The sequence below is a fragment of the Lytechinus pictus genome, chromosome 5, assembly GCF_037042905.1.
Source record: "Lytechinus pictus isolate F3 Inbred chromosome 5, Lp3.0, whole genome shotgun sequence".
Classification (NCBI taxonomy): domain Eukaryota; kingdom Metazoa; phylum Echinodermata; class Echinoidea; order Temnopleuroida; family Toxopneustidae; genus Lytechinus; species Lytechinus pictus.
This window is the reverse complement of record NC_087249.1, coordinates 47,253,251-47,279,608: the sequence shown is the minus strand read 5'-3', so window position 1 is coordinate 47,279,608 and position 26,358 is coordinate 47,253,251. Positions and strand designations below refer to the sequence as shown.

The 26,358-nt window shown below is 38.0% G+C and overlaps 2 protein-coding genes across 3 annotated transcripts; one reads left to right on the top strand and one right to left on the bottom strand.

The window, feature by feature from the left end:
- Window positions 1-1,860: 1,860 nt before the first annotated feature.
- Window positions 1,861-9,048, bottom strand: LOC129261338 (cholecystokinin receptor-like). Of its 2 annotated transcripts, XM_064099107.1 has the most exons (3): window positions 8,600-9,048; window positions 4,715-5,440; window positions 2,812-3,725 (listed from the first exon to the last, which is right to left on the bottom strand). In XM_064099107.1, exons 2-3 carry the CDS (start codon window positions 5,363-5,365, stop codon window positions 3,411-3,413), a joined length of 966 nt encoding a protein of 321 aa, XP_063955177.1. In that variant the 5' UTR covers window positions 5,366-5,440; window positions 8,600-9,048; the 3' UTR covers window positions 2,812-3,410. The 2 variants fall into 2 exon arrangements, with proteins under 2 accessions (XP_063955176.1, XP_063955177.1); XM_064099106.1 differs by lacking the exon at window positions 8,600-9,048 and having other exon boundaries at window positions 1,861-3,725; window positions 4,715-8,003.
- A 9,453-nt stretch (window positions 9,049-18,501) lies between these two features.
- Window positions 18,502-23,583, top strand: LOC129261339 (D(2) dopamine receptor-like). The gene is made up of 2 exons (XM_064099429.1): window positions 18,502-18,810; window positions 19,608-23,583. Exon 2 carries the CDS (start codon window positions 19,714-19,716, stop codon window positions 20,965-20,967), a length of 1,254 nt encoding a protein of 417 aa, XP_063955499.1. The 5' UTR covers window positions 18,502-18,810; window positions 19,608-19,713; the 3' UTR covers window positions 20,968-23,583.
- The last annotated feature ends 2,775 nt before the right edge of the window (window positions 23,584-26,358 follow it).

Here is a 26,358-nt window from a genome sequence, read left to right as displayed (position 1 = left end):
TCGCAGAGCAGATGCACATTTCATCTAGGATCACAAATATTGCCCAAAATGTTTAAATTTTAGGAAAAATACACGAAATAAAAAAAATAGCTCGCGCTTCGCGCTCGCACTATTTAAATAAGGCTTATGGGATTATTATGTATTTATGTTGATTTATAAGAATAAAGCTTAGAAGTGACTATATTAGGACTACCCCTTCAAAGAAACCCAAATTAACTTCGAGCGGCCGATCGCGGAAAATGTGGCTTTAAATATTCAGCCAGCCCCCTGTCTTAGGATCCTTGGGAACTTCGAAAACCTAGAGAAGATGGCGATCCCAAGTTCGGTCAGTCAGTGCTTTTGCTTTGTATTAGTCCGACGGGTTCGCAAATATTCAGAGCATTATGACTATAATATTGATGATTGTAATGATGATGACTACAATGGACATGTCTACACTGGCGGATCCAGGGGGCACAGCCGGCACGTGCCCCCCCCCCCCCTTTGAGAAGCAAAATTAAATTTGTAATGTAAAAATGCCATTAAAACAGAGGTGTGCCCCTTCTTTTGAAATTGAAGACCATAATGATGTTGAGTATAAAGACGATGACTATAATGATGATGATGATGACTAATTTCTGATGATAACTATAATGACGATGACAACAATGATGATGACTTTATAATGATGATGACTATGATAGTGTTGACTATTATGATGATGACTATAATGGTGATGACTATATAAAATGATGATGACTATAATGACGCTGACTATAATGATGATGACTATAATAGTGATGACTATGATGATGATGACTATATATAATGATGATGACTATAATGGTGATGACTATATATAATGATGATGAATATAATAAAATGCTGACTATAATGATGATGACTATAATGATGATGACTATAATAGTGATGACTATGATGATGATGACTATATATAATGATGATGACTATAATGGTGATGACTATATATAATGATGATGAATATAATAAAATGCTGACTATAATGATGATGACTATAATGATGCTGACTATAAAGGTGATGACTATATAAAATGATGATGACTATAATGATGATGAATATAATGATGATGACGATGACTATAATGTTGATGACTATAATGATGATGATGACTAATTATGATGATAACTATACTGAATATGACAACAATGATGATGACTTTATAATGATGATGACTATAAAAGTGTTTTGACTATAATGATGCTGACTGTAATTATGATGACTATAATGATGCTGACTATATAAAATGATTATGACTATAATGATGATGACTATAATGATGCTGACTATAATGATGATGACTATAATGGTGATGACTATATAAGATGATGATGACTATAATAGTGATGACTATAATGATGATGAATATAATGATGATGACTATAATGATGCTGACTATGACGATGACTATAATGGTGATGACTATAATGATGATGATGACTAATTATGATGATAACTATAATGACGATGACAACAATGATGATGACTTTATAATGATGATGACTAAATAGTGTTGACTATTATGATGATGATAAATATGACGATGACTATAATGATGACTATGATTATGATGAATATAATGATGCTGAGTATAATGATGAATACTATAATGGTGATGATTATATAAAATGATGATGATCATTATAGTCATCATCATTAAAGTCATCATCATTTTATATAATCATCACCATTATAGTATTCATCATTATAATCAGCATCATTATAGTCATCATAATCATAGTCATCATTATAGTCATCGTCATATTTATCATCATCATAATAGTCAACACTATTTAGTCATCATCATTATAAAGTCATCATCATTGTTGTCATCGTCATTATAGTTATCATCATAATTAGTCATCATCATCATTATAGTCATCACCATTATAGTCATCGTCATAGTCAGCATCATTATAGTCATCATCATTATTCCTCTTATAATACAAGTTCAAAATTTTCATACTCCTCTTCTGCTTAGTCTTCTCTTTTCTTCTTCGTTTTATTTTCCTCCGGCTACTCATTTTTAGTTATCATTTAAGATGGTGGTGGTAAATGAATATACAGAAAATGGACAGACGAATGGATGGCTGGATTGATTGATTGACTGATTGATTGATTAATTTTGTGGAACACAATCGAAAGTTCTGCTTTTAGATCGCTTCGTTCAATTTACACAATGGTGATTTCGTCATTACGGTAGAATATTGCGTCCAAAAAAAATAAGCATTTGTTTTAATTTGATTCAGCCAAATACACATTAAAGAATTATATATAGACACACGCATAAGTAAGCAAGAAAAATATGATTTATCATGATTATACAAAATAAATATAGCTTCATAATAGTTGATATATATAATTTGCTTTTCTTATGCCCTTAATCTTTGTCCGTCGTGCAAAGCGCTATATGACACAATTTTGTACTCTCAGAACTCTGCATAAATTTATATTATTAGTAGTATTTAGTTATCTAACGAAGGGGAGGATAATTTCAGACGTCAGTGGCGAAATTAGCAAAGCAATTTGAAGGGGGTGCAACATGACGTATTGGGAAAAAAAAAATTGAGAACGAGTGAAACTTTCGACCGTTTTCAAAATGAAAGTCTTATTTGGACCGTTTTCAAAATGAAAGTCTTATTTGGTGCCAAGTTTTGACAGATTCCAAGGAATGATATCACATTCCATTCCTTTTCATTTCCTTCATGTCCTCAATTCATCTTGGTCGTGGATGTTTTGTGGTTTCAGAGTCGCACCAAGTACATCCCCCCGGCCGCTCCCCCCCCCCCATGTGTACGCTAGTGTTAGAAATATTGCCAGTGGCGACGCTGATGATAATGATATGCTTCAGTGTGCATCGCTGAAATTTCTCTATACTCCATAGTCCATACCTTAAAATATTTATATATTCTCATTTTGTGGCAATATTTTGAATCTGTACAGGGCGTCCCAGAAAAACCGTTTTATAACTTTATTACAATTGGCCTAATCAATTAATTATGACACCGACTGGCAATGACGTAAATTTAAGCAGCAAACATGTTGTTGAGGGTGAACTACAGTACATGTATTGTGTCATCCCCAAACTTGAATAGGGTGACGTTGTGCCAATGCTGATTATAAAACCTTCAGGAAAGGTATATTGGATGTCACTGGCGTACAGATGGAGGGCTTGGGGACGTGAACAACCCCAACATTTTCACGAACACGGAAAAAAGAGAAAAAGAAAATAAAAGGGGTGAAACGTGATATTATTTTCGGAATATTTAATACTTCAACATCTATCACAATTAACAAAACTGTATTGAAAAGGTCAAAACTTTGTCCCATTAGCTAAGCCTGACCCCATCATAAATTGGGGTTCATTACGCAACTACTGTTGAATGTTAAATCAACAATAATGCTTTGGATTGCAGATCATTCCCGCCACGGTTTGGCGAAAGAGCGGCTGTGCGGCAGCATAGCCTATCGGGTTCAGGATACTGTTGATGTAGGAAAGCGTCCCGAAAAATGCACCAACGGCCAGCGGGACCTTACTCCCGCCCCCGCTCCCGCCAAAGAAGATCGTCGGATCAACTGCACTGGAGACGAAGAAGGCGATGTGGGACATCCACGAGATCGAAAGCGAAATGATGATAAAGGAAACGTTGCGAGTTGCTTTGCGAGCAGAAGCATCAGATTCACGATTTTTAGTCTTCCGGATTGCCTGAAAACAAGAAAGATAAAAAAAAAAAACGAGGCCATAACAAAAGGTTTAACCATTTTGGAGATGTTTGAGAGCCTTGATGGTTATACTTCCTAATGTCGCTTATTGACACTTACTTTTTAAAATATTTCCTTTTTTATTGATAATCACAATCAAATTAATTTCAATGATACTTTCCTACTGGAAAAAGCAGAGTATATGTGCCACAGTGTGTTCACAGTGTGAAACACAATGTTAAATCACATTTGCACTTAAATTTGAGCATTTCAACAATGGGAGTCGATCGGTGTTCAAGATTGGAGGGATGACTGACACAATTATTGTTATCATGGTTGTCTGTGATAGATTTTTTGTCTAGTTTAGGGGGAGAGCGAGTCCGTGACTTTACGAATCTAAAATTGTCAGGGGGCTAGACGAGGCCTAAATGGCTAAATTTATTTTGTAAAAAAAGCTGTGAGCGAGCAAATCGAGCGAGCAAAAATGTTGACCTTTTTAATACAAAACTGTGTTTCACCCAACCCAGGTGAGGTAGATGGGTACCCGGCAGGATTGTAATTAAACGCGCCAAGTGCCTTTTGCAGCTGGAGCTAAATCATTTATTTCTATTATTGTTATCATAACTGTTGTTGTTGTTGTTGTTGAGGACGTTTTGGTGTTTTGGATCATTCAAGACAGGAATTGTACTGTTTGATGGTTGAGAACTATGAATAAAAAACTAACACCAAATGCTCTATGTTGTTGGTTTTAAGGACATTGTCCTTTGTTGTATTTGGTCCTTATTATTATTCATCCTTCAAATATTTATTGAAAAAAATATTAGTATAGTCCGACAGCAAAAATGCTGTTTGTTGCAGAAATCCATTGTAATTCATCCTGAGGATCCAGTAATCTGGAATACATTAATCGGTTTAGTTGTTATCTATCATTAAATACTAATTAGTTGTTTATATACTATGTTGTGGTTTGAGAAAATAATCATACTGACTTACCTTTCCTTCCTTTTCTGGCCGGTCAATATCGCGGTCATCCTTCGCCATCTCTGATTCACCATGGGGTTGCGGAACTGAAATGGTGCCTTCTGGTGACTCGGTCTTAGGATCAATCCCTGATCCTGAATCCTTGGGCTTCATATCGAATTTATCATTAAGACGTTGTGCCCCAAGTGAGTTCTTTATCTTGTACAGGATTCTGGCGTAAAGAACAGCGATGACAACCAGTGGTAGAAGATTCAGAAGAACTGACATCGGCTGCGTGGCCATCCTCACCGGGGCTTGTGCGTCGAAACGGGGCCCGAAGAGGGCAACTAAGAGCCAGAAAGAGAATGCGACAACCCAAGGTATCGCATTGAGGATACACGCCTTGGTTTTGCTTCTGCCCAAGAAGTGCTTGATCGGATGGTACGTTGCTTGATGCCGATCAATGCAGATGACGACAATGGTGATCACAGAAACGCCGACGACACCCTTACTGATACACGATAAGATCCTACACACTGGTGCTTGGACGTTACTACACTTTGTCACGAGAGTGGTGATTAGAGAGAATCCAACCATCAAATCGCTGATGATGAGATTGAGAATGAAGGAATTGTTGTATGTCCGGAGACGTTTCTCGATGGCGTATGCTACGATCATGACCATGTTAGATGCGATGATAATAGCCGCAAAGACACTTCTCAAAACGGTCCTGCCAACATTTGCAAAGCCCACTAGCTCCTGTATGTCAGGAATTAATGGAGATTGTTGGTCAGGCTCATCAGATCCTAGCAAATCATCATATAATGTTATGTTCTGAAAACTCATCTTCGACTCGGACATAACTTTGCGGAACAAACTGATTTACAATGAGAGGTATTTTCAGGGGATTTAAAATCTGTTAATAATCTGTAAAAGGAATATCATCGAAGGCTTCCAGATTCAGAGCTAGATCAACATATAGTCTGTTTCTAATTCGTATTGGATTAATCTATTTGCGATTATAATGGGAATGATTTTGGAAATCAAATTTGGGCAAGTAGGAAACATAATCATTTTCGGCATTACACCACACTCTATAGTTTGTAAATGAAGAAAAGGTTCTAAAAACGCCCGTTGTAATTTAACAGTTCAAAGACTTTTGTCTTGAAGTCGCAAAACAAATAAAGAAAGCGATGACACTTCCACGTTTCCCAGAGGACAAAAATTCGGGGGAAATCGAAAGCTCTGAAGAATTTGATTAAATCCTGTGACAAAAGTTATCAGCTCAAGCTTAGAATGAAGATTTACGAAAGGACGAAAGAGCAAAATTGTAATTTATTTTTGAGTTTCTTGCAGACTCCGCTGGAATTCAGTTTCGTACTCTTTTAAAGCGATTCAAGCCACTTACTGAACACTAAAACAATGAATGATTTTTTTATGTTAAAGTGAGAAAAATAGTATGGCGTAAGCATTCGGCTTTTTTTCTTCAATTTTTATAATTATTCTTTTCACCAAAGATATCTTAGTGGTTATACATAATAATGTAAACTGGTTCCACGGATAATAGAAAAAAAAGAGAAATTTAAGGCATTTTTTTCCTGATGGATATCAGATGGATCTTAAGAGAAACAATGTGAAACACTTTATCATCAGGAAAAAAACATTTTCATGAAGGTTGTTGATAAAAAGGTCACCGTGTTGTTGCTAAAAATTAACTTCTACATTATCCGTCACGATGGGATAAAATTTCTCATTATGATTTTAGCCAGACATCCCGCTGCTTTTTCCTTTTGCCGTATCTTCCTATAGTAGTGAGTTTTTATCCACCGGGACGCAGAAAGCTTTCAAGAACATAGAAAATGTATTGAAATGTCTGCCAAATGATAATGAACAGCTGGGAGGTCTTTTTCGAAAATTTGGTGAACCGGAACAATGAGTTTCTTGCAGACTCCGCTGAAATTCAGTTTCGTACTCTTTTAAAGCGATTCAAGCCACTGACTGAACACTAAAACAATTAATGATTTTTTATGTTAAAGTGAGAAAAATAGTATGGCGTAAGCATTCGGCTTTTTTCTTCAGTTTTTATAATTATTCTTTTCACCAAAGATATCTTAGTGGTTATACATAATAAGGTAAACTGGTTCCACGGATGATAGAAAAGATACATTTAAGGCATTTTTTTTCTCCAAAAGGATATCACCAATTTCCAGAAACCTGGTTAATCCACTTTGTCGGGGAGGTCGGGATAAAATAAATTGGCCGTCGAGGCTTCATGTAATTAGCAACGCAGTTTTCCAAAACATAAACCTTTTGTTATTTTGTCTGTGGGTTTCTTTGTTGATTCTTGTGAGGCTTTTTATAAAGTGGATATTTAATGAAGTGATCTGAACGTCCCACATCATTCCCGGTGACGTTTTCTTCTTACGATGATAGTTTCCAGAATTTCCAAGGATGAAAACTATATCTTTACCGAGGGTCTATTATGACAAATTAACCCTGAAAGATAATGGAAGCAAGTAGGTAGTTATTAGATAGAAAAGAGTCCGATACAATGAATTCACCGACAGAAAGGGGTTTTTGCACCGGGACACAGAACGCTTTCAAGAACATATAAATTCTATTGTTAATGCACTTCATGACAAAGAGCAACCAAGACGTCTTTGTCGAAAATCGGTGAATCAAAACCTGCAGGGTTTTTTCTGGACTCTGGACAAACGACATTCTTGCAATATTTCCTCAGCTCCTAAACTGTTCCGGTTCACCAAGTTTTCGAAAAAGACCTACCAGCTGTTCATTGTCAATTGGCATACATTTCAATACATTTTCTATGTTCTTGAAAGCTTTCTGCGTCCCGGGCGGTATTCTGAAAGCTCAATTAGCGCTCAATTAGCATTTTGGTCAAAGAACGTAGAGGGCAGCAACACACAGCAACACACGAGCGTGCAGCGCTAGCTGATACGTTTGACATTCAGGCCTGAAAAAGGATATTTTAAAAACTTTATGGAAATAATAAGTACCTGATAAATCAAAATTTGCGAGCGTGCAGCGCAAGCAGAAAATGGTAATATTCAGACCATAAAACTGACATTTTTACAGAGCACTTTATAAAAATCAATTTGTAAATCACACAAAATAATGAAAGTTCGATTTCCGAGGTGAAATATGCTTTGTATACTGACTTCCAAACTTGATATTTAAGCTCCATATTGAACAAGTTATGTAAATCACCTAACAGACAATGCGAGCGCGAAGCGCCAGCAAAATTTTTATTTTTTTCTCCTCTCTTTTCCTTTTTTTTTTTCTTCTTTTTTTTGCTCCGCCAATAGGGGGGGGGGGAGGGCCCGGGCCCCTCGGCCCCCCTGGATCCGCCTATGCACTACTGAACAGACTAAAGTAAGAATAACCTATGACATCATACTCGATATTGGCTCTTTCTATCTCGTACACATCATACATATTGCTTGTTCATCAATTACAAACTCCAATCCTAATTCATCAATTATTTGATTTGATTTATTTAATTCCAAATTCCAATAACAAAAGTATATACAAGTGTCATTATTTTTTTTCCTTAGCATAACATAAAAATAAGCAGAAAGTCAAAAAGGGGCCTAAGCTTTCGATCCTAGCAGAATCTTCGTCGGAGGCAAAATGGTCATTTTGCCTCCGACGAAGATTCTGCTAGGATCGAAAGCTTAGGCCCCTTTTTGACTTTCTAATTTACTCCATTGGCTCTCTTTTATTAGATAAGCAGTTTTCAGCAGCTTCTTTTTGCCATAAAAATAAGCAAATGACATAATGAATAACATATGCTCCCACTAATCATGTTAATTTCACTTCCACTCTTCAATTCTACTTTCATTTTCCTTTCATTATCATGATCAAGATTAGCATAGAAGTAAAGTGATGATTTCTTACCAGTCTTAACAACACTAGGGGCTAACTGCACTCTCAAGTCAGAAACTGATGAACGGGAGCGGCTCCCCGGCAAAACTAACCGCATCGCCCTCTCGCGAAGCGGTGCCCTTCGTCACAGGCATATTACAGCACAGTCATCAATATGCAAGAGAGAACCTATAGCATTTTTCGTCCGACACGTTTTCAGATGTGACAATTTGCTTACTGTAATTGGCTGAATAGTACTAATACGATGAATTTTTTTGATAAAGCATGCGTTCCATGACATTTGCTCCTGTGACAATTGCTCCGCTCTAAATTCAACACACTAATCATGCTAATCGAATGTCAAAATTCAACCCAGGTTGAACACTAAACTATGGAAGCTTAAAAGTGCCACCGAGATGTTGAAATAATTATCTTGGGAAGTCGACATCATGATAGCAAAAGATCAGATGACGAGATCCCGGATCTCATCATGTCAACATCTTTTAGAAGAGATGATGAGATGACACGATCCCGGATCTCATCATGTCAACGTCTTTTAGAAGAGATGATGAGATGACAAGATCCCGGATCTCATCATGTCAACATCTTTCGGAAGAGATGATGAGATGACAAGATCCCGGATCTCACCCATGTCAACATCCTTTTGAAGAGATGATCAGATGTCAAGATCCCGGATCTCATCATGTCGACATCTTTTAGAAGAGATGATCAGATGACAAGATCTCGGATCTCATCATGTCGACATCTTGTAGAAGAGATGATCAGTTGACAAAATCCTACACCATTCATTGCGAACATAACGCGGCGCTAAATTATGGAACGCCAGGCCGGACACAATTCGTCACCAACAGTACATGGTACATCCGCCAATTGATGTGTCCAGATAGCGGAACATAGTGTGATTTTGTTGAAAGAGTAAAAGAAGGAGGAGAAGAAGGAAAAGAACAATAAAAAGAACAAGAGGAAGCAAGCACGGTACTACGGGTGGGCTATGAGGAATAAAGCCCCCCCCCCCCCCAATAAAAAATGACCACAAATCCTTTATAGGTCGTGAGTGCTCTTGAAAACTTTTACAATTCAAATTCGAAAATTTTCTAGCTCGGTTGTTACAAGTTCCCTCGCAAAATAATATCTAAGCTTAAAATACATTAATGCTCTATTTATGTGCGACTATAGTCAGCCAATAATTTCCCTGTACGTACAATACAGTAAACTACTGTGGACACACCCTGTTGGATATAACCGAGTGTCAGCAATAAGGAGTGAGTAACAATTTTTTTTCAAAGTAGCTCTTTCCTCCCCCGTCCCCGAAAATCAAACTAGGCCTACCAATGTAAAATAGAAGATTAAACCCTGATTTTTTCTCCTATTTTGGCCAAAGTGCTGTGAATTTTTGCCATTCTTCAGTAGTTTCTCTCACGGCTCGGTCGCTATTATGCTCTCTGACCTACTAGTAAAGTGCCCGAGGACATGTCCCATTGAGACCCATAGGCGGATCCAGCTTTTGGCGAAAGGGGGGGCGCACTGCCGAGCGGCGCACATATTTTGGCACTTCACCGGCGCCATAAAAGAAAATGTTGAAAAAGGGGTAAAGTCTGACCCTGTCAAATGCTCTTTTTAAAATGTAGGATTTCCAGTCATGCCATTTTGCATGACCACACGCAGATAATATTTCCGGGGGGGGGCAAGACTCGAAAATTTGGTGCACATCTCACATTTGCACATTTTTCATAATTTTCATGAAATGTTAAGGGGGAAAAAAAAAAATCGTTTTTCACAACAGCAGATCGCGAATGTGCCCCCCTTCCCCCTTGCTGCGTACGACCATTCCCTGAAGTCCACTTAAACATATCTCATTATAACATAAAATATACATCAATTTAAACATATAATCTTTCTAAAACATATCTAGAGAGAGAGATTGAAAAACTTATTAAAGAAAGAAACAAGCAAAAAGTAACACAAATTATGCATGTTATTTGCGATTTCAAAATCTCGTGTATTAACCCTTTTATTGCGATGAGGCAAATACTTTTTAAATAGAGATACAAGTTTTTTTTTACTATATGTATATTTATATATATATATATACACAGGGGCGTCGATCATTTTTTTAAGATTTGGGGGGCAAAATCATGAATCAACTTTCCAAAGGCGCTCGATATCACACAAAACAAACAAACTCACACAAACACACACACACACATATGCATATATATATATATATATATATATATATATATATATATATTTATATGACTCATGAGATATAAACACATATCTCACCAACAAATTAATGCGAGCGCGAAGCGCGAGCTGAAATTTTTTAGTATACTGACCTAAAAACAGGAAAAAGGTGCCTGTTTAGGACTGTTTGTAGTAACTCATGAGGAGGATACATATCTCACTACACAGATAATGTGAGTGCCGAGCTGAAATTTCTTTATATTCTGACCAGAAAGCTTGATATTCTATGCATTTTTGGTATCAATGATTAAGATGGGTATCTAAAAAAACAATAGATGCAAGCGCGAAGCGCGAGCTTAAAATTTTGATATTTCGATCTGAAAAAATGACAGTTTAACGGACGTTTGTAGTAAAGAACAAGATTATATCCAGCAAAAGATTATTGCAAATCGAAGCGGGAGTTCTTTTGACGTTTAGTCCTGAAAAAGGGACATTCTATTCACCTATTTAATCATGAAAAGTATGGGGTTTTGCTACAGAAATGATGCGAGCGCGAAGCGCGAGCTGAAAATTTTTATATTCCAATCTGAGAAGCGGATAATTTAAGCACGATTTTAAATAAAGAACGAGTTGTGTAGCTCAATCTCAATAAACGACTGGTTGCGTAATTATACATTCCCGGTACTAGCAACGGGTTTTAGTAAAGTTTTGGGCTAAAATATCGAATCATCTTCATAAAACACTAAAGTAGCTGTCTTAAACTAAAGGCCATATAGAGGTGGCACAATGTGGAATGTGTAAAGAAGAAAAGTGACTGACCTTCTTTTTATTAAAGCATTGGAAAATAAGATCAAAATTAAAGGATATGCTCTACGCTTTTGTATGATTCTGGGATTTTTTAAATAAATTAAAGATTTCATGACATCTGTTATTCTGTGGACAACTGCCCCGCCCCAGTCCACTCTGTAAGGGCATGCGACAAGCTTTGTTATGACCATTCAACAATAAAATGTATAACCAGGTGCCGCTGATCATTCTTGACCGGCGCCGATCTAGATTTGGTTTGCAATAGGACCTTCTTCATTATTCTACCGGCGCCTATTTATTGGAACCAGGGGACGCTGATTATTCTTGACCGGCGCCGATTTAGAACAAGTAGTGCTGATTATTTTCACCGACGTCACGTAAGATTCAGGCAGCGGCAATTCATAATTGACTGGCGCCGATTTAGAACCAGGAGGCGCCGATTATTCTTGACTGGCGCCGATTTTTAACCAGGTGGTGCTGATTATTCTTGTCCGGCGCCGATTTAGATTTAGGTGGAGCTGATTATTCTTGATCGGCGCCGGTTAAGACTCAGCCAGCGCCGATTTATTACCAGATGGCGCTGATTATTCTTGACCAGCCCCGATTTAGATATAGGTGGCGCTGATTATCCTTGATCGGCGCCGGTTACGAACTCAGGCAGCGCCGATTTTTCTTTACCGGCGCCGATTTATAACGAGATGGCGCCGTTTATTCTTGCCCGGCGCCGATTTAGATTTAGGTGGAGCTGATTATTCTTGATCGGCGCCGGTTAAGACTCTGGCAGCGCCGATTTATAACCAGATGGCGCTGATTATTCTTGTCCGGCCCCGATTTAGATTTAGGTGGCGCTGATTATCCTTGATCGGTGTCGGTTAAGAACTCAGGCAGCGTCGATTTTTCTGTACCGGCGCCGATTTATAACCAGATGGCGCCGATTATTTTTATCTGGTGCCGATTTAGATTTAGGTGGCGCAGAAATTATCCTTGATCGACGCCGGTTAAGACTCTGGCAGTGCCGATTTTTCTCGACTGGCGCCGATTTATAACCAAATAGCGCTGATTATTCTTGTCCGGCTCCGATTTAGATTAAGGTGGCGCTGATTATTCTTGATTGGCGCCAGTTATATGCAGGCAGCGCACTGCTGATTATTTTTAACCGGCGAAGTTGTTGGGAAAAGGGTAGTTAAAAGAAAAGATAAGGAAGATGATATGATTGTGCTTTGCTGGGGGATAGTCTTTCCTTACTGTTGCTAATATTATATCAGTGTATACAGTTTAAGCGGCGCCTTTTCTTTTCTTTCCTTTATTTTTATTTTTTCAAGCAGTGCCTTTTCTTTCTTTTACTTTTTTTTTTTTTTGAGCGGCGCCTCCGGCGCCGCTCAAATATTAGGGGGGGCGCGCGCCCCCTGCGCCACCCCCCTGGATCCGCCACTGAGACCTGTACGTAGGCCTACAGCATGGGCGAAAATCATTTTTGAAAAGCACCCTAAACGGGATATCAGGAGCGGTAGTTTTGTTACCCTAAATGGGAAAAATCACTTTAAATCACCCTACAGGATCGGGGGAAAATGTTTTCAATATTCAATTTCATACCGGCCCTTGACGGATAGTTTATCTTGAGTGTTATTTAGTCAAGCATTATTGCTCGTTCGCTACGCTTTCTCGCGTATGAAGAAGTTGGACGCCTGGAGAGGGTAACAACACAGACCTCCTCATTGCCAGTCTTGTCCCCCTTATCATGGAACTAAATCACTGCATGGTCCAGGGTGTTATACAAGTTGATGTGATTTTATTTCGCTCGGTCGCTACGCCCCCTCGCATAACAACTGAAACTAATTTATCACCGGGACGTGATGGGCCAATTTTCCTTGTATTCAAATGACGAACGTCACGCATTTATCTAGAAGACCCCCCCCAAAAAAAAAAAAAAAAAAAAAAAAAAAAAAACTTTCAGTCTAGAACCGCGCCTGGATGAAAGAGAAGAAGAAGAACAACAACAACAACAAGAGGAAGGAAGAGGAGAAGAAGAATTAAGAAGATGAAGAAGAAGAAGAAGAAAAAAAAACAGGAAACGCAACCAACATCTGGGATTTGTTGATGTTTTCGAGTAGCCTGATCACTTTAAATATTTTTTTATTCTTTCATTTTCCAGCATTCTTTGGAAGTCATTTCAATCAGATTCTAAAAAGGAGTTTAATGTGATTGACTTGTATAATTTTAACCAAAGATTAGTGTAAATTGTTATTGATGCAAATCTAAGCAACTAGTGTCCCTCTCCCGATTTTTAAAGCCTTGTATTTTTTACCCAAAAAAAAATGAAAAGGTATAATCCCAGTTATTTAAAGCAATGCAAACATATCAAATTCAACACAAAACACTGTGAAAACAAAATCAATTTGGTGCATTTTGATTGTACCCCTTTCATAAACCCAATTATGCGGCTAATAGCAGCATAATTTGGTCGTAAAATCGGAGGAGGACCAGAGTTATCCGCATTATTTTGATGCTGCAATTATCCGCATAATAGCGGCATCGGGACCAGATTTTGACTTTATGAACGCGTTTTCAAATAATGCGGATAATTGCCATGGTGCGGTCACAAGGTCACCCTTTTCCAACACAACCGCATCGGAGGGAGCGTTTGCAGTTGTCATGACGATTATCCGCCTTTTTCAGGACGGGCGCTCGTAAAAATAGTGCGGATTATTTTCGGAGTTTGTGAACGCAATTTTTATTGAATTATCCGCATTACTCTTAGGCGGCTAATTGGAGGATGGGTTTATGAAAGGGGTATACGTGCACAGCAGGGATGTGGGACCGATTTTTGTCCTGGGGTGCTGAAAGCATGACAATGTCTATTGCATGTCAGAATTCTCTGGCAAGCCAAAAAAAAAATCAGCAATTTTCGGCCGTGACTCTTCACTCTTCCTCTGAAATTCACGGTTGTCCTGAAAACAGATAATGTCGGGTTTATCAGCAATTTTGGGGGCAGTTTTGGGTCTGAAACGGTCACTCTTTTAGGCTACTATGTTTTATATATCTTTTACATGTTTTAGTAGCCCCCATAATATATAAACACTATGTTCCGCTATCTGGACACACCAATTGGCGGATGTACCATGTACTGTTGGTGACGAATTGTGTCCAGCCTGGCGTTCCATAATTTAGCGCCGCGTTATGTTCGCAATGAATGGTGTAGGATCTTGTCAACTGATCTCTCTTCTACAAGATGTCGACATGATGAGATCCGAGATCTTGTCATCTGATCATCTCTTCTAAAAGATGTTGACATGATGAGATCCGGGATCTTGACATCTGATCATCTCTTCAAAAGGATGTTGACATGATGAGATCCGTGATCTTGTCAACTGATCATCTCTTTTGAAAGATGTCGACATGACGAGATCCGGGATCTTGTCATCTCATCATCTCTTGTAAAAGATGTTGACGTGATGAGATCCGAGATCTTGTCATCTCATCATCTCTTCTAAAAGATGTTGACATGATGAGATCCGGGATCTCGTCATCTGATCTTTTGCTATCACGATGTCGACTTCCCAAGATAGTTATCTCAACATCTCGGTGGCACTTTTAAGCTTCCATACTAAACCTAACCCTAAACATAACATAAAACATCTTACATCTTGTGCGAAATTAAGCCCGGAAAAATTGTCGCAGGAGCAAGTGTCGGGTCACTAAAACATGACTTGCAAGTTTAAACATCCGATAAGCCTTTTCTACATCTCCTCTCTTCCTTGATTTGTTAAAGTTCTGCATTCTTCCCGTTAATATACCACCCTCAATTTTTTTTGAGGGGGGGGGTGTCCTAATATCCGATGATCTGTAGCTGTGCTGCACTGTCGAAATCCCTATATCCACCTCTTTGAAAATTATGATAACAAAAATTTAATCTGACAAATGAAAGCTATCGTAATTTCTTGAAGTGCTTTGGTTCGTGTCCACGTTGGACAGGTGTTTTTGTGTGCGTGCGCGTTGAACTTATTAACAAATTCATTACAATTCATTAACTTTAAAGTGCGGTTGTTCAAGCAAACAAGTCTTCCCTTGTCACCGAAAACACTATTTTTTATTTGATATAGATTGTCTTTACGAGTATACGACAAAAGGCGCCAGAAAAGTCCAAAGAGAAGATTTATATGAGAAAATAAATAATGATTATTGATCAATGTCAACAGCATTTATCCAATATTGATACTTCAAAATGGATTAAGATATGATTTTATTAAATATCAGTTACAATCTATCATAAAATTAAATTTTCATAAAAAAAAACTCAAATACTTTGCTTGCTCGCTTCGCTCGCTCGAAACTTAAAAAAAAGTTTGAAAAGTTGCCACACGAGCCGTGTTCTCCCTTGGATTATTGTGGGGGATCATGACGCTATACTGGTATGATGACCACTAATACCACAAGTTATGCGCGTACATACGGGGGGGGGGGCGTGGAGACATGCACGTCCCCCATGGATTTTCAGGTGAAAATTGCCCCTCCTCACCACGATTTTGGGTTAAAATCAGTTTTTCTTCTTTCTTTCTCTCTTTCTCTCTGTGTTTAAGTTTTGAAAAAGAACCTTCCAAGAGTTGTCAGCTGAACTTAAGTTTTTTCTTTAAGGCCCTAACGTTAGATCTATTTCCCTATTCCCTCCGGATTTGCTTAATGAAATCTACCGTAGACGCGAGGTCTAATACGTATTGGCCCCTGTCAGCCACTTGCCTAAAGAAGTGTCTCTCCGCAGGAAAATGTGCTCTGGACCTGCATGCAGAGGCATTGCCAGTTCTGATGTGTATGGAGAAATACAATAGAATCCTTCAAAGTCCGGCAGCCACTATCTCGGGAATATGGGTATGATTTCTGCAGAGCTTGTTAAGACTTTCGTTCTGAAGAAAGTTTTAAAGTGACAATTGAAGAAGCAATGGGAAACATCTAGCAGTGGAAACTGGATCCAATAATGCAACTGTGTACAGATGGGAGACTCTTGCCCCCCCCCCCCAAAAAAAAAAAAAAAAAACTAAATAAATAAAAATCAAGACCAGAAAAACTAAAAGACAAAAAGAAGGCTTAAGGGTGAATTATGATATTATTTTCGAAATGTCAAAATTTATAACAAACTTGGATATTAGAAAAACATGGATTTTGTAATGAAAATGTCGTAGTCTTTGCTCGCTCGCTGCGCTTGCTCGTAACTTTTAGTAATTTTACGCGATACGCCATATTGAGCCACCTCAAAATTTTTGGCTTATTACGTCACTTATGTCACTCATAGAAAGAATTCCAGCGAGATACACTGAGAGATCGCAGCAATATGTTTCAGAATCTCTAAAAGAAAAGTATATCGTGTAGTTCTTCTACCTAATAGACAGTGCGCTTTCTAATTTTTAGATCTACTTCTGTTATATCAAGATGTATGTAACAAAACTTATTGTAAATGATTGTTGGAAATGGAAAATAAATGAAATGAAATTAAATGAAATTATTATATCAGTGCCTAATTTGTAAGGAACTATTGTGCATAATATTTCTAGAAATCGCCTATATATAGATCATGCTTTGTTAAAAATATTGGTTCACATTTGATGATTTATCCTAAAAGGTAATAATGTACTGTGTACTATTTCAGTCAAAAATTGAATGGAACAGTATAGCGTTATGCTGTTAGTTTTTTTTTTCCAAAAAATATGATCATGTAAAAATGCTTGGGTGAAATGTAAAAGTATACCAAATGGCATCACTTGCCAGTAATAAACATTATCAAAGTCACGAATAATTGTTCGCTTTTTCTGAATCCTTACAGGTGTTGAAATGGATTACGAGAATCCTATTTTTCCAAGTTTCTTTGCATTAAGATCATTCGTGCCGTCACACCCGTTTTTTTTTAAGAATAATATTATAAACGATGTACAAGAGGGATAGAACAAGAAATAGAGAGAGGGGGGAGGGAGAAGGAAGGAGAGAGAAAGTGAAAGACAGAGTTAGATGGGAGATAAAAAGAGGGTGAGAGATAGATGGACAGAATACAGGGAAAGGAGACGTCATGGGTCCATTCCGTTATTTATTCAGATTCTACACTGCAAAAACTCCGGTGTTGATTTAACACCAGCCCGGAATCTATATATGTCCACACCAGAGAAGTATTGAAACAACACCAGTTTGGAATCAAACCGATGCTGTTTTAATACTAATTGGTGTTGTATAAACACCTGTCTGGTGTTAGACCAAAACGATACTGGTGTTGTTTAACACTTCTCTTGGGTGGACATAATAGATTCAGGGCTGGTGTTAAATCAACACCAGAGTTTTTGCAGTGTAGTGATGAGAAGGCTCAACGAATCTGGAAGTTTTAGTAAACATAGATGAGGGCGCCATTGTGGTCCTTGCTTTACCACTCCCCATGAGATCTGAGGGCTTCTAAATTATTTTGTTATAGGAAGTTGTATATTAGGGAAGAGTTTCGCTTTTAGGAACCAATGCAAAAAAAAAATTGTTAAGCCTATATATTTCATCGTTTCTTATACTAAATTTATATTGGAAGGGGGTATGTTAACCCTTATGCCATACCAAACCTTATGAACACCGCCTACTTCCCCCCCCCCCAATTCTCACTGACTTTGTGCCCCCCCCCCCCCCCCGGTCTAATTCGGATTGACGCCCATTCCCCTTTCTGAAACCTTTTTCCTTTACAATTTCTCAATACAATAACGATCCCATTATTGTATTGATAATGAATCCCGTTTTGCCATTTCTGGTGTAATATGAACGTCATTACTTCCGAGCTGACGACCCTAAACCCAATTCATTAGTCCAGATTGGACCTTGGTGTTTGGAAGTTCCCTTTCCCAAAAGCTAACATAGAGGGCACATGTCTCCAATCTCTAATCAGCGCCAATCCACTCATCTTCCCTGATATGCCAAGTGATTGTGATTCAGTATATGCACGTTTATATTGCTATCGTCCCGGTTGGCTGTTGGAGAAAAACACACGCTAATTGCTTGCACAGTTTGGTGCAATTTTGTATGTTTCTTTGAAATGTTCGCTTTCATGGCAAACTCGCAATATATTGCAAAGGGCACGGAGGCAAGTGCCACCCGGTTCTGTACTGAAAAGGATCTTCAGCAGACAACCGGAGAAGAACTCAAAAAGAGACATAAGATATTTCATTTCACTTCCTTGTCGTTAACGTCGTAACGGGAATTTACCAGCGTTCAATCGGGTAAGTGCTCTCAGTTAAATTCCAATTCAAATTTCACAATTTCTAGACTGATGACACTGACGTTTCAAACATGTTAAACCTGATTAAAATCAAGGGGTCCATGTGCGTCTCTTCTCACGAGCCCGGATGAAGGTTTCTAATTAGAAGATGGAAACACCTGGTGGGTGTTTCATGAAAGTTGTCAGCACTGTCTAACTTGTCAGAGCTGACAATTTCAGTGAAATCCTTGGTTTTGATTGGCTGAGAGGCACTGGCCTCTGACTGTTACTATGGTAACTGTCGGAGAAAGACAACTTGTCAGTGCTGACAACTTTCATGAAACGGTCCCCAGATCATTAGTCAAGCTCCATCACGGGACCCAGGTGTTCTTGAAATAATGCCATTTTCTTAAGATGATCTACTGGTAAAAGGTCGATATCATTTGATACAAACTAACAACATATTTTTCAGACAAGACAATGAACTAATTGGTATGATTGGTCCAGCGGTGTGCAAGTTTACCTGGCTCCGGCTTGTGCTTAAATATCGAAGAAGGAAATCAATTGACATCAGATGCCAGTGTGTGTAGTCATTCTAAAGTTTTGAAACAGTGCAGTCGAACTTCCTATTCTGTAGATGTGCTTTGGCAGAAAGGAGTTGTTATCATTTACGTCAGGTACCAAATTGGAGTCTCATTTGGAAAATCATTGGCTTCATTGTATGATTTTAAGCATTTTCCTGGATACGGAGATGATACTGTTTACGAACTAACCTTTTAAGCATTGACATAGCTTTCGATTCCCACTTATCACACGTAGGTGACTGACATCAGATAGATACAGCTACTGACTCCTACTCATCCCGCGTAGGCAGGTAGGTGACTAACAGCAGATAGAATCTTCTACCGGATGCAATCTAGATGCGATGGGAAGCGCTGAAACTCTTCTTGCGTGGAATGTGTCGACAGAAAGAACTGGAAACGAGAATGATATACTAGGAGTGGACGATAGATCCACAGCAGAGGTGATACTGTCGATACTGACAATGGCTTTAATCATAGTCCTGAGCATCGCTGGAAACATACTTGTGTTGGCGGCAATCGTTCGCGAAAACGTTCTTCACAGTAAAACGTCTGTATTCATTGCCAATTTAGCCATTGCAGATCTTCTGAACGCTATCCTGAACATGACCACTATTTTGGTCAGCTGTATATACGACAAGTGGATATTCGGTGAAATCATATGTGGCATTATTGGAGCGTCGCTTGTTTTAGCTTGTTCGGCCAGCATCAATACATTGGGAGCAATAGCACTCGATCGCTACTTCGCCATCGTGTACCCTTTCCAGTACGCACAACGCATGTCGACCTGCCGCATAGTGGCTCTTCTGGTCTGGATCTGGACGCAGTCTTTGTTCTTCAGTGTCATGCCAGTATTGGGCTGGTCAGAGTTCGTGTACATCGAATCGGAATATCTCTGCTCTGCTGATTGGTCTACAGATATGTCATATACAATCACCATTGTCGTTGTAAACTTGGCACCCCCGATATCCTTGATGACCTACTCCTACAGGCACATACTTAGGATCGCGTCAGCGCACCGGAAGCAGATGAGGACACAGCATAGCGTAAAAGAACAAAAAGAAAGTGTGCCTCGGAGCAGGAATCGCAAGACAGTAGAGGCTTTCGTCCAACGAGCCAAACAAATGCGACAGGACACCAAGGCTGCTACCACTCTGCTTATCGTCATGGGCATCTTTCTCATCTGTTGGCTCCCGCATACCATTACGATGCTTTGCTTCGCTTTCCCGTCGTGCACCGCTATTCCCCAAGGGATCTACGTCCTGTCGACCTGGTTTGCTATGTTGAATTCTGCCTGCAACCCTTTCATCTACTGTATAACGAATAATCAGTTCAGGCAAGCGTTCAAGCGGACTCTTGAGCACATCATGCCGCTATCGTGCAGGAGAAGAACGGCTCGGCGTGTGGAGCCCGACTCGGCCTTTGGATCAGTATCGGCACCTGATACAACTTCAGATCCACGCATCTTCATATCTACCCATGATTTTAGTCATACTGTAACTGATCCCACACCCAATACGAACAGAGCAGATTTGTCCGTGGATGATAACAATAGCGAGTTTTCGCTTCCACAACGCACTACGGAGTCAAGAACATAGAAAATGTATTGTCAAATGCCCTTCATGACAATGAATAACAAAGAAGACTTTTATCGAAAATTGGTGAATTGAAACAGCAGTTTCGTCTTGGACTCTAGCCAAACAACATTATATTGTTCGTCCGCTCCGAAACTTAAGACAAAATTGCTGTTCCGGTTCACCAATTTTCGACAAAGACCTTCCAGTTGTTCTTTGTCGTTTGACGGGCATTTTCAATACAATTACTTTTTTTTTAATACGTTCCATTGCTGTTGCGAAAATCCCTATTATCCATCACCATACACCACGACCTCTGACAGATCCATAGAGGAAGTATAAACTAATGACCTTGAATTCGAGGTGTCGGTGAACTTAAGAATCCTAATAAGAGTTCCTTTCCACTTTGATTAGTCATTTCTGCAGAAAAAAAATCTTACATGTCTTGCACAGAAATGGTCGATAAGGGATCATCAAGAAATACTCGAGCTTCTACCATACTATATTTTTCAGTTGGTGAGCTACTATCCACTCTTGTGAACTGTCTCAGACAAGCCAGTAAGATTCGGACTTTTTGGAAACTCGCTTTTGAAATGTCATTAATGTAAAAAAAAAAAAAATTAACCCTCACCAATTTTTTATGAGATTTTGCTCAAGTAACAGAAGTAGAGGGAAAGTAACTGTACATGATATCAAGCTTTAAAAAATGAAAAGAGACGCAGGAGAACAGACCGTAATAACGCTGAAAATGTCATTGAAATTATAGAGACCTGTGTTAAAGGGAAGTGCTGTAATTAAAGTTAGAAGACCATTTAACAATGCTTAAAGTTGAAAGATGCACAATTTCGGTGAACAAGGCAGGTTGGTAGAGGTTTGATTGATGAGGGGAGCTTAAAAGGTAAAATGAGTAATAGGGATTTCAGGGGGTATGCACTCACTTAAAAAATTGCGTGTTCGATCTGAATAATGAATCAGAAATATAATTTTTGTTAACATTGGAACAAGCGGAAATTTGAAGCTGTAATCTACTGCTTGTCAGACACTGACCCATAGGCTACCTCGGCCGATGTCACACTCACAGTAGGGATTTTGCGCTCTACGATGCAGGACGGATTCAGGAACATAGAATATATATTGTCAAATGCAGGGGCGGATCCAGGATTTTCCAAAAGGGGGGGGGGCACATTTTTTTGAGGAAAATTTTGACGAGCCAAAAAAAAGGTTTTAAACCACAAATGAAGGATATTTCGTACCCCCAAAATTTGACAAGCAAAAAAAAAGAGAAAAAAAGGTCTTCAATTTCAAAAGAGGGGGCACACCTCTGTTTTAATGGCATTTTTACATTACACATTTTAATTTTGCTTCTCAAAGGGGGGGGGGGGGCACGTGCCCCCTGTGATGCTCTTCGTGACAATGAACAACCAAGAAGTCTTAATAAAACATTGGTGAATCAAAACATCAGTTTCGTCCCGGACTCTGAACACACGAAAGAATTACGTTTTTTCGTCAGCTTGAATTATAGGACGAAACTGCTGTTTCCGGATCACCATTTTCCGACAAGGATTTGTTAGCTTTCTTTGTCATTTGACGGGGATTTTCAATTCATTTACTATGTTCTTGAACTCCCTGAAGACAAAGGAACAAATACCTTACCTCCTCTGATTTTACTCTGACTCGCATTCGTCAGTCTGCCACAACAGGTTACTGGTTGAGGGATGCGCTCTAAATGTCAAGGATTTGAAATAAATCTAGATCTGCTGTGAACAGTTGAGCCTTATAATGGATTGGATTTGTTTTGAATCCCATAACGGATTAACTTTTAACTCTCGAAACATTTAAAGTAAAATCTATAAGCTTTAATGTTTAAATCTAATATTTGGTTTGTCACCATTCACAGTCAATCTGGTGATTGTTTCAACAAGCAAATCGTAATGTTACGCACACCTTAAAAGCATGTCTGGAACATTTTCTTGGGTGCTAAGCGAACTACATATAGTCAGGTCCAGATTTGAGAAAAGTAGACTGCCTTAAGCAAATCGTGTTAATGCTGAATTGAGAAGTGTTTTATCACAATTTGAGGGCGCTGAGTCCAAATATGCTGTTTGCCAACCTTTATTTTGATGTTAAAATCCTCAAATTGGCAAAAACAATATGGCCGCCATTCTACACCCTTTTTTGCTCTATTTTGAACCCAAAAAATTTGTTTTTGGTACTATTTGATATCAGGAATAACATACTAAAAAATCGACCAAAATCCGCATCCGGGAAAGTGGTTATTTTTAAGATCATGGCGTCTAAGATGGCCGCCATTCACTGAAAATTAGCATAACCGACTCTTTATCTACCCTAGACATCGCTTTCGGTGCATACATGTATTCAATGGTGTAGGGGGTAAAAGGAAAGAGTGAACATAAGCACTACAGGGTACCTGAAAATCCAAGATTGCGTAAAAATTGCTGCCATGGCCTAAAAATTCACAATAATATATTACCTACTTTAGTATCTTTTACTTTGGTTTTATTCATTGGTGATTTCAAGGGTCAAGTAGAAAGCTGGGACAAGTTACAAGGACAGTCAACGATCCACTATGTCCAAAAATCCAAGATGGCTTTCAAAATTGGAGTCTAAAATAGTTATTGTTATCTAAATAAAAAAAAAAACTAAAACCCGACATAGTTTGTTTACTATCTGCCTTGGGGATATGATGTTGGTGTCTAACCAATGGTTTAATGGCTCAGGAAATAGGTTGGGACAAGTAACAAAGACAATCAGTGGTTCTCCATGTAAAAAAAATCCAAGATGGTTTGCAAAAATCAAGTATAAAATGACTGTCGTTAATTACAAACCGACACAGTTTATTTAATAACCGCCTGCATGGAGAATATGATTTTTCAGTATAACCCATGGTTTAAAGGGTCAAGTATTACATTGAGACAAGTTACAAGGGCAGTTAGTGGTTCCAGAATGTCAGAAATAAAAAATGGCTTCCAAAAATGGAGTCTAAAATGGCCGTTCTTACCGAAAAACTGACATAGTTTGTTTAATATCGGCCTGGGGTATATGATTTTGATGTTTAATCCATGATTTAAAGGGTCAAGTAATTAATTAGGACAAGTTACAAGGACATTGAGAGGTCCAGCATGTCCAAGAATCCCAAAAGGCTTCAAAACTTAGAGTCTAAAATGGCTATTGTTACCTAAAAACTGAAACAGTTTGTTTAATATCCGCCTGGGGTATATTATTGTGTTGTCTAACCCTTGGTTTAAAGGGTCAAGTAATTAATTAGGACAAGTTACAAGGACATTGAGAGGTCCAGCATGTCCAAGAATCCCAAAAGGCTTCAAAACTTAGAGTATAAAATGGCTATTGTTACCTAAAAACTGAAACAGTTTGTTTAATATCCGCCTGGGGTATATGATTGCGTTGTCTAACCCTTGGTTTAAAGGGTCAAGTAATACATTAGGATAAGTTACAAGGGCAATCAATGGTCTTGTATGTCTAAAAATCCAAGATGGCGTCCGATAAAGGAGTTTAGAATGACTGCTGATACTTTAAAATTGGCATAATCCATTTAGAATCCATCTGTGAGATAAGATGTTGGTGTCTTCACTATGGTTTCAAAGGTTAGATAATACTTTTGGATTAGTTTCAATGATATGAAGCTGTCCCTTTTGCCTATTATTCAAAGATGGATTTCAAAATGAGTCTAAAAAGATTTCCATCACCTAAACATAGTCATAATTAGGTGAACAAAATCTACACTATTGTGGTTTGAAGGCTAAAATAATAAACCGGGACAAATAACAAGGATGGTCGGTTTTCTTTATCGTCCAGGCGACTTCTAAATTGCGTAAATATGACTGCTGTCCCCTAATCATGAAACCATAGGATAGTCCTAAGCACTAAAATGTTGTGTCTTGAAATATTTATCAGTGAATTATGGTACTTTTTAGGTGAAAGTGTACCTCATTTTTTAAAGTTCGTTTTTTGGATGTTTACTTATTGCTGCACCATCATCTAATTGTATCACTAACTCTTTTGCCTATTATTCAAAGATGGCTTTAAAAATGAGTCTAAAAAGACTTCCATCACCTAAACATAGTCATAATTAGGTGAACAAAATCTACACTATTGTTATTTGAAGGCTACACTGTTAAAAATTGCCGTAATTTTACGGACAAATTTTAACAGAAATCGTCCGTAAACGATAAAATACGGAAAAAATTTGTAAATTTACGGATTTCTACAGATAACCCGTAAAAATTACATAATAATTAGGTAAATGATCAATTTTACGGACGTTTTCTGTAATTGTACAGAAGATCATTATTGAAAGGAGGCGTTTACGATACATCTTGTAAATTTACTGTCAGTAGATGTAAGTTTACGGATAAGATTGAACATATTAATTTGTAACATGTGTAAAGCGCATTTTCTACGGAAAATTTTGTAAAATTTACAGAAAAATCAGGTTAATGATACATTTTCTGACGTTGTCCGTAATTGTAGTGAAGATCATTCTTGAAAGGAGACGTTTGGTGGTTTACGGTACAAATCTTTGTAAATTTACTAGAAAGTAGCTGTAAGTTTACGGACAAGATTTAACAGATTAATTTGTACTATACAAACTACGGAAAATTTGTAAAAATTACATAAAAATCAGGTAAATGATCAATTTTACAAACGTTTTGATCCGTAATTGTACAGAAGATCATTATTGAAAGGAGACGTTTACGGTACATCTTGTAAATTTACTGTAAAGTAGATGTAAGTTTACGGACAACGTCAGAAAATTTATCATATAACCTGATTTTTCTGTAAAGTTTACAAATTTTCCGTAGAAATTCCACTTTACATATATATATATTAAAAATTAATCTCAGAAATGAGACGTTTAGTGGTTTACGGTACAAATCTTTGTAAATTTACTAGAAAGGTAGCTGTAAATTTACGGACAAGATTTAACAGAAATGGCAATTTCTACGGAAACTTTGTAGAATTTACAGAAAAATCAGGTTAATGATAAATTTACTGACATTGTCCGTAATTGTAGTGAAGATCATTATTGAAAGGAGACGTTTACGATACATCTTGTCTGTAAAGTAGATGTAAGTTTATGGACAAGATTTAACAGATTAATTTGTAATATGTGTAAAGTGCAATTTCTTCAGAAAATTTGTAAAATTTACAGAAAAATCAGGTTATAATGGTAAATTTACTGACGTAAGGATCGAGACGTTTACGATACATCTTTGTAAATTTACTGTAAAGTAGATGTAAGTTTACAGACACGATTTAACAGATTAATTCGTAATATGTGGAAAGTGCAATTTCTACGGAAACTTTGTAAAATTTACAGAAAAATCAAGTTAATGATAAGTTTTCTTTTTCGAGCATGCGCACTTGAGAAGTTTG